General features: G+C 39.7%; 1 protein-coding gene across 2 annotated transcripts in view; it reads left to right on the forward strand.

The window, feature by feature from the left end:
• The first annotated feature begins 230 nt into the window (after positions 1-230).
• Positions 231-9,614, forward strand: part of LOC120533183 (gastrula zinc finger protein XlCGF26.1-like) — a 15,894-nt gene continuing 6,510 nt past the window's right edge. The window contains exons 1-2 of one of the 2 annotated variants that reach the window (XM_039759914.1): positions 231-433; positions 1,746-2,262. In XM_039759914.1, the coding sequence (XP_039615848.1) occupies positions 1,779-2,262 (484 nt within the window). In that variant the 5' untranslated portion in view covers positions 231-433; positions 1,746-1,778. Of the gene's footprint in view, positions 434-467; positions 647-1,745; positions 2,263-9,614 lie in introns of those variants that run through there. The other variant, XM_039759915.1, reaches the window with a different exon arrangement.

Genomic DNA, 9,614 nt, shown 5'->3' on the forward strand with positions numbered 1-9,614 from the left:
GGTACTGTGAATGTTGTTCATACTTTTTTAAATGTTGAATTTATATCCTCTACGAGAGTTTTGTGTTGTATTGTGTTTTATTTGGTAAGAAAAAAAAAAAGTGTCATTACGGAGCCCCCGTTCCCGGCCCGATCCGCGCACGCGTGCATATTGAAAGATTACGTCATCGCACATTTTACGGTGCTGCCCAATCTGTTTAACGCATGCGTGAACACTTTACGGCAGGTTAGGCTGTTAATACGCGTGCGTGCGCGGGCGCATCGGGAAGGCATGCATATCGTGTAGCGACACGTGTCGGAAAAAGAGACGCTGTTGTGGATGTGCAACGTTCCAAACTGCTGGACCGACGAACGAGATATTGATTCGCTCACTCAAGCAACGTGTGATGACACAGGAGTGGGCGCGGCTGTAAACAAGAAAGCGGAGCAAAGAGGTAAGAACCTGTCCAAACGAAAGAGAGACCGCAACACGGCAGCTGCAGCAGCGCACGCGTTTGTTGTTTTTATAGACACGTGTTGTCTTTCTCGCCTTATGTCCCCTAGACGCGTCGTTCTGTGTTGCACATCCTTCCACATTTCCCACTTTGTGTCAGTGAAATGACGGCATATCTCAAGGAAGCGGTGCGCTTTGTCTCATAGCAGTGACCGTAAGTAATACGCTTCCGTTCATTGTAGCTGAAGCGGCTATCTGCGCCTGATGACAATGGGCAATGAGTGTCGCAGCGTATTGGCTATAATGGGTTTGGCTTACTTGACATGGCCGGGTCCCAGCTCATTAATAACAGACTTGTTGACATACGAGCAAATTATATGGACATTTTGAGTGTAGTTATGGACATTACAGCTATATAATATTTTGCATTATTTTATCATTTTTAGTATTTTTGTACCCTGAACCCATTTTGCCAAATCGGTGTGCGGGCAGGGATTATCCGCTGTGGCGACTCCTAGCGGGAGCAGCCGAAGGAGGAAAAAGAAATGTTTTTGTACCATGACTTTATGTTCCATATTGCTACAGGAGCCAGTGAATCCCCTTTTGAGATTTAATAAAGACAGAGCTATCCATCCACCCATGATCAATTGCTGTGATGTGGTATCTGTAAACTGTGTGTCTGTATTCCTTGCTGAACAAAAAATGAAGATTAACAAATGTTACGTTACACTTTAAGTTATTGTATCATTATATAATATTCTTAAAAAATATTAATTACAATTTCTGATGTGTTATAAATGCTCCACCACATGCAGTGATGTCAATTTCTATGCAGCGTAACACGTTTTATGAATACAAACTTCAGCCTATCCATTGCAATAATCGGCGCATTGACTTAGGAGAACTTCTTTCTATACAATCTGTAGGGTGCAGATGGAAGGTTTTCTTGATTTTGGTGCACTGCACACAGAAACAAAAGTACCCCACTTCCTCACCACTTGCTGTATTGTGCATTTTACAGAAGTACTAACAGTGGGGTATTGATTCACAAATCCCTGACTCCTAAACTAGAATAAGTCTATTCAATCAGAGAGCTCCAAAGTTAAAAAGTATGCCATTAAAAAGAATATATGGCATGTCTTCTCTCCAGTAAGTATACAGATGACAAAACTACCAAAATTCTGTGTATGCGGACTGCTTGCTAGCTTTACCTCCTCACTGTGTGGGGCTACTTTTTCATGTGCTTCCCTGCACAAATGTGTTCAATTGATTTTGTTGCTCTTCTGACAAAATGATGCCCTCCTTTTTTCTAGGGTGAAAATGAACATGCACTGCCAATCACTGACATGAATGATAAAAAGATGTGCCAGGCTGTCCAAGGGTCTCTGGAGATGGCACACAAATGTGAAGAGGAAGTCCCAGAAGAGAAGAATTTCACTTTAGACAAGGCTATCCTTATAATGTGTACTACGGAGAGAAGTATTCACATTAAGAAAGAAGACTGCGAATGGGAATCTGTACACTTTCAACATGAGAATCCTGGCATTAACAAGGAGATGGATTGTGAAAAAGTGATTATAGACATTAAGCAAGACTTTGAGCAGACATCTGGCTTGCAGAATTGTGAAATTTCAAGCAGTTCAGAGGAAGACGCCATTAAAGCAGAGTCTTCCCCTCTGAGTATTTGCCCAGCTGTGGAGGTAACTGAATCATCAGCTCAGATTTGGAGCAGACATTACAATGAACATTCTCTTGGCGTGAGGTCCGAATCCCTGGATTCAGCACCAAAGATGGTAGAGAAACCAGCATCTTTAAGTTGCTCTGGAAAAAGTAAGTGATAAAATACTATAAAGACGAGCCTTGTGATTTACTCAAAGAGCAATCTTTCACATTTTTTTTTGTACTGACCTTAGAAAGCCAGATCTGTTTTTATCTTATAGTAAAACGCAGAAATAACATATCGGTAGTATTTTACTAATGGTCCTCAAGTCCCAAAGTGCATAAGTCTTAAAAAAGCACTTCCAAAAATGCCCCCCTACTGATAAAACTGTCAAACCCAGCTAGTAACAAGGGCAAATGCAGAACTTTATAAAAATAAAAAAAGTTCAATTTTCACATAAAATGCTCTGTCAAACAGTGAAGCCTCGTAGAGCACAAAAAGGCATAAAGGATTAGCACAGACACAAAGGCAAACACAGTCCCAAAAAATCACAAATTCAAAGCAAGGTCAAAAATCAGGAATATCAAAAAGCAGAGTAGAAACACAGAAACTCATGAAAACTCCCAAATGGATTCAAATAAATTGCCAGGGACTGCGGGAGACCAATCCCCCACATCGGATTTATAGCCATAGGGCAGTGATTGGCAAGTGGTCCTGGCTCTTGGGAGAACACACACACAAAACACATGGAGCATAGACAAAATGACAAACAAAGAATACAAATAATAAATTTAAGCAACAAAAGAATCACAAATGGAGAAAAATGGCAGAATACAAAAAGGACATCCCTAGCCAGGGAAGGAACCCTGGCTGAAATATAATAAGCACTGGGTCAAATAAAAATGGCAGCTTGATTGAAAAAGCACATAGGTGGTCACAGACTGAATGTGGTGCATGTTGATTAGCACTTGTAAATAAGAATTTCCCTCTCTGTAATAAGAAGGAATACTTTAGTGCCCAGTGGCCTCATATATAAAACATTGATGAGATTGCATTCTAAAAGTTTGAAAGGCAAAAATGGTTTATATGCAGTAAAAAAAACATACACACACATATATAACATATATACTAGCCCCCTGCCTGCTTCGCTCGCCAAACCCCCAGTCTGCAATATGTACTTGCCACTTCGCGTCTCTGCCACTCGTGCTGTTGAGAGGGGGGCTGAACGCACTCCAAGGAGACAAGGCCGCTCCTCTGACACCCCCTCTTAAACGGTGATACAATGGGAAACACATACAGTTTTGTTTTACCTCTCTTCTTCATCTTCTTCTGCTGCTGCACTTCCAACATTTAAAAGCCTGTACAGCAGCTGTCCTTTTGTCTCACTGCCTTGTCTCTCTCCACCCCCCGACATCCTCTGCAGACTTCTGTCATATCACCTATGTCCACATATTCGATCTCTTTTTGCTTTTATCTTTTCATCAATATCGCACTGAATTTTGATTCCGGGTTTGGAATTACATCATGACAGGGCAATGTAGAACTGCCTGTGAGTGAATATCGTTTCTTTCTCTCTACACGAACTGTGTCTGACGATAGCATTCACACAAATCAGAAATGATTGAATCATGAGCGTGGTTGTAAATGTTTTAGATGTGGGCAGGACTTTTCCAAATCTCTTTGCTTAAAGTCTTGTCTCGCGGGGCTTGAAATTTTCTCTCGCTGGATTTCACATACACCAAACAACAAATCTTTTAATTCTCGTGGCTAGGCCTCTTCATGGAGAAGAAACACTACTTTTCCCTGATGGTAACACGAATTAGACGATCTACAAGTCTCCGACTTAAAGTTTAAATCCGAACAATATATTCGATCTCTTTTCGCTGTTCTGTTATTTCACTAATAATTTCCATTTGTTTTCGCTAATGCAATCTTTACTATAATTTTTTGGAGAGTTTTGAATTTTCGTACTTCCATTATCTCTGACCTGCTCTGCATGTGTATTGCTCCAACATTTTTGAGTTCTTTACGATGTTCTACTTTGTCATCTACTGTTTCTTTTATTTCCAGCCCCGGGCCTGGTTAAATCTCTTTGCACAAAGTCTCATCTCGCAGGACGTGAAAGTGTCTCTCTGAGAAAATCATGTCTTGTCTCTGTTCCCAAGATTTTTTTTTATAATAGAGAGATATATATGGGTTTATAATACCTTATGTATGCCATATCGCTATCTACTTAAAACTATGAACTCCTGCTCGTAGTTTTAACTGCTCCCCATTACTACTTGTTAGTAACCATGTATGGCTTTAAAATTTCTTTCCTGGAAATTCATGATGTAATCAAAATATAAATTTCTCCATGTTCTTGAACATCCTCATTACTATAGACTATGGAAGAAACAGAGGAAACAAATGCAGAAATTGAAACTTAAGTGAACATGAGGTATTACTGACTGAAGTGGAAAATCGCAAAAAAACATTGTTTTTGGTGATTTCACCCTGGGAGCAACAAAATAAAATAAATAAATAAAAGTGGTAGCAGCTGAGTGGAGATAGCAATAGCAATGTACCATCACGTAGTGCCCAGAGTGCTGCCAGGAAGTTGAATGTGCAGAACTGCAAGACATTAAAAACAATCTTATTGAACCTGTAAAAATATATAATTTTGCCAAGTAAACATCACTGTTGCAATGCTAGTTTCTTTACATTCAAGATACAAACGTCTTTGACTTGTCATTGCCATCCATGTTTTCTGCACTATTACTGTATGTGCAGTATTGCACAAGCCATCACAATGGGGCAAAACTCTGTGAAGAAGCTGTACAATGGTGTGCAGCTTGATGAGTTCAAACTCCACCATCTACCGTTTAATCTATCACCAATTGTGTGTGGGAGTGCCTTTCATTATATCTCCTCTCTTGTAGTGATTATGGGTTGGTGAGTCATTTGAGGAGCCAGTCTCTGAGGATGTACTCACTATCACCTGAAGGAAAGATTTTACAAGTTGTTTGTAATGTACTAAACCTCATTGCAATTGTATTGCTTAGGCTTACTTACCAAGAAGCCAATCATCGCACGCCACATGAGCCTGATGTCTGCTTCCAGCACTACTATTTGATAAAATAAATTAAATGCTGGTTGAGCTGTGCAACGATATTAGTCATGCTCATTTGAGCATTACATATTAGTTCTATATTAATTCAGTGAAAGTGCTTTAGGTCTATAAAACCAACTCACTCTATGATGGTGGATTTATCACAATGTGTGTGGAGTAAATCATGCCAATTACATTAGGATAATCAGTTATTGCAGCAAATTGCCTTTTGATCATGATTTGTTCACCCTGATGGTAAGGATCTTGCATGCATCTGGGTAGCATTTTAAGTATATCATCCCAGCCAAATGGCATGACGTGTCTCCAGGCCACTGTAAGATTCCTGACCGGTCAATCAGTCTGAAAAGCACTCTCTGCCAAGTACCCTACAGTATTAAAAACCTGTGATGAAACAGGTATTGAAGTTTTTCTTCACACAGAGGACCACAGACACTTGGAATAAGCTACCAAGTAGTGTGGTAGACAGACTTTAAGAACTTTCAAAACTCGGCTTGATGTTATTTTAGGAGAATTGAGTGGATAGGACCGGCAAGTGTACAGCTGAATGGCCTGTTCTCGTCGAGATTGTTCTAATATTCTAATATTTATTATGTACACAAATAAATGTACAGTAAAATGAACAGGAAATTGAATGAAGAGAACAGCTTCCATTATATTATAAATTACTAGCTGATTACCCAGTGGCTTCGCTCACTGAGTGCAGGGGAAAAAAATAAAATGTAATATATAAATTATTAAACAGTAAAACATTAACATTTAAGAAGTAAAGATACATTGAGCACTACTGGAGTGGTTTCGGGTAAACTACATTTTAAAGCTGCTATAACACAATAGGTAAGTAGTACTAACAGAGGCTTAATTGTATTTGGATCATCTCTCGGTAGCAGATCCCTTTTGAAAGGCACTACATGACTGGTGTGGTATAGAAATAGCATCTTGTATGTGATCCTCCAAATTTCTGCCTGACAATGTTGCACTAGGTGCCTGTGATTTAAGAGAAAAATTATTCAGAGAAATGTCCATTTTGCGTGGTCATACGTACGTAATTACCTTTTCAAACGTGAAAAGAATCTTATATATATATATATATATATATATATATATATATATATATATATATACAGTACAGGCCAAAAGTTTGGACACACCTCCTCATTCAATGTGTTTTCTTTATTTTCATGACCATTTACATTGGTAGATTCTCACTGAAGGCATCAAAACTACTTGGTCAAATAGCCCTTACACAGCCTGGAGGTGTGTTTGGGGTCATTGTCCTGTTGAAAAATAAATGATCTCTAACTAACCTGACTTCTGCACAACACAACTGCTGGTCCCAACCCCATTGATAAAGCAAGAAATTCCACTAAAATAACCCTGATAAGGCACACCTGTGAAGTGAAAACCATTTCAGGTGACTACCAGTTGAAGCTCATCGAGAGAATGCCAAGAGTGTGTAAAGCAGTAATCAGAGCAAAGGGTGGCTATTTTGAAGAAACTAAAATATAAAACATGTTTTCAGTTATTTCACCTTTTTTTGTTAAGTACATAACTCCACATGTGTTCATTCATAGTTTTGATGCCTTCAGTGAGAATCTACCAATGTAAATGGTCATGAAAATAAAGAAAACACATTGAATGAGGAGGTTTGTCAAACTTTGCCTGTACTGTGTGTGTGTATATATATATATATATATATATGTATGTATATATGTATATATATGTATATATATATATATATTGTCACAAGAACGAGACATGAACAGATAAAGAGTTGGGGCAGCCACCCGTATATTATGGTATCCTGGCTGCAAAATCGTTTTTTCTTATAGAAATACAGCACTGAAGTGCTTACAACAGAGTCCAAAACAAGACTGTCAGAGAAGGGAAAGGGAAGGCTTTTAAAGGGGAGGCAGGAAGTGAGGTCATAAGGATTGGGCACGTGTTCATCTTTCATTGGATTAGTCCCGGATGACATCAGGGGGGGAGCTGGCAAGGTCTGTCTCCATTGGCTCGGTCCAGAAGTGACGTCAGAGAGACAGGTGGAACCTCCGGGTTAGGTCTACAGGAAGTGAGAAAGAGAGTTAGTGCACTCTGCCACATCCCGGCATGGCTCAGAACTGCCTTCACTTCGAGCCCTTTAGCTGCCTCCCCATCTTGTGGCGTGTGTGACAATATATATATATATATATATATATATATATATATATATATATATATATATATATATATATATATATATATACTAATAAAAGGCAAAGCCCTCACTCACTCACTGACTCATCGCTAATTCTCAACTTCCCGTGTAGGTAGAAGGCTGAAATTTGGCAGGTTCATTCCTTACAGCTTCCTTACAAAAGTTGGGCAGGTTTTATATCGAAATTCTACGCGTAATGGTCATAACTGGAAGCTGTTTTCTCCATTTACTGTAATGGAGATGAGCTTGAACGCCGTGGGGCGGAGTTTCGTGTGACATCATCACGCCTTCCCGTAATCACGCAGTACATAGAAAACCAGGAAGACATGCATTATATAATTGAGAAGGCAGCGAAACAATAAGAAGCGGCAGTGACATATACAACCATATTCATGAGTTCTGCTACTTGAAACAAAGCACGATGTAAACCTACACTTTAAATTAAGTTCATAGACAGGCTGCCGCTGGCGTTTGTAATTTAGTGCCTGCCCATATAAGGCCGTCCGTCAGCGGCAATCCAATAGCAAACTCCCACTAAATATTCACGGGTGAAGGACTGTGCTTATGGAGAGGAAGATGAGATGGTCAGGGTGGTGTTTGACACAAACTCAGCGAAACTGCGAGAGAAAGGACTAAGGTAACATTAAATACAGCCATGGACATAGCACGAGATGGCACCAGCACAGCTGGGAACCTTCGATGCATGTACACCGGCGGCTCACGTGAACTGGCGCGAGTGCACAGATAAAAGCAACAGTTCCAAAAAGCTGAACAAAACCGAATTACACAATTGAAAAGGCAGCAAAAATATGAAGCGCCTGATACATACAAGCATATTCATAAATCCAGCTACTGCGGAAACAAAGCACACGTTGGAAAAAGTCAATGTCCGCTAAAGGAAGACAGTGTAAAAAACCCGTGCATGCAGTGTGTCAGGTCTCAGATAAAGAAGAAGACGAGCTGTTTATTGATGCAGTAAGAAGCGAATCGATGAATGAAACCTGTCATCTTTACAGCGATTGACAAACACGGAATGTAACTTGAACACAACACATCCTACAAATACGAACCTGATTGAAAGAAATAATGATAATCAAATCCTTGATGACAGCAACACTCAGTAACACTCACAAAACAAATACTGTATATTGACAGTCATGTTACGTTATTTTTAAAATGTTCCCTTTTCTTTTCTAGCTTTTTAACACACTACTTCTCTGCGATACGCGGGTATATATATATGTATATATATATATCCCGATCTACATACTCGAATAATGGATACTTTATTCGCCATCAATGATTGTTTTGGTAAAGCCATACTCAGTGTATTCATTAGATGAGCGGTAAAAAGTAAGAAGCGAGGGAGGATGACTTATTGAGGCATGCAGGCTGTAGTTCGCGTCAACTCTATCTGAATTGCTTGCGATCACATTTGAAAAAATATATCTTTTCAAGTTCTATTTAGTCCATATGTGTCAAACTCAAGGGCGCGGGCCACATCCGCCCGTGTAATTATATCCGGCCCGAGATCATTTTATATACTGTATTATTGTTATTAATGGCCGGGTATATGAAGCGCTGGTAACACAATAAACTACAGATCCCATAATGCAGCGCTTCAGCTGCCTTGCCGAACACTTACCGCGTTAATCAAGTCTAGCTTATGATGCTGCAAGTTATTGCGAAGCTAGCTCACACGATGCTGAAGAGAAAAGTTGATTCTGAAAATAGAGCCTTTAAAAACCGATGGGAGGCTGAGTATATGTTTACTGAACCCGTGTGTCTCATTTGTGGAGCTAATGTGGCTGTAATTACAGAATTTAATCTAAGACGGCACTATGAGACAAAACATCAGGGTAACCTGAATGCAATGCAGAAGATACAGAAAGCAGAAGAATTAAATAAGAATCTGACACTTCAGCGGACGTTTTTACCCATGCACAATCACAAAGTGATTTCAAGTGAAGCTGCTTTTATGGGAGACACAAATGCACCAGTGCAACCCTGTTGCCAAGTAATGTTAAACCAAGTCGTCACTACGGTGTTCCCAAATACGCACTTTGCTGATAAACTGGCGCGCACTGAGTTTACCGCGCGCTTTGGTGACTTTGAAGAACAAAAAGTCCGTCTACATGCGGCTCGAACCTTGTGCATGTTTGGTAGCACATATCTGTGTGAGAAGCTCTTCTCAGTGATAAAGACTAACAAAACAG

Source organism: Polypterus senegalus, chromosome 8, assembly GCF_016835505.1.
Source record: "Polypterus senegalus isolate Bchr_013 chromosome 8, ASM1683550v1, whole genome shotgun sequence".
NCBI classification, from domain to species: Eukaryota; Metazoa; Chordata; class Cladistia; order Polypteriformes; family Polypteridae; genus Polypterus; species Polypterus senegalus.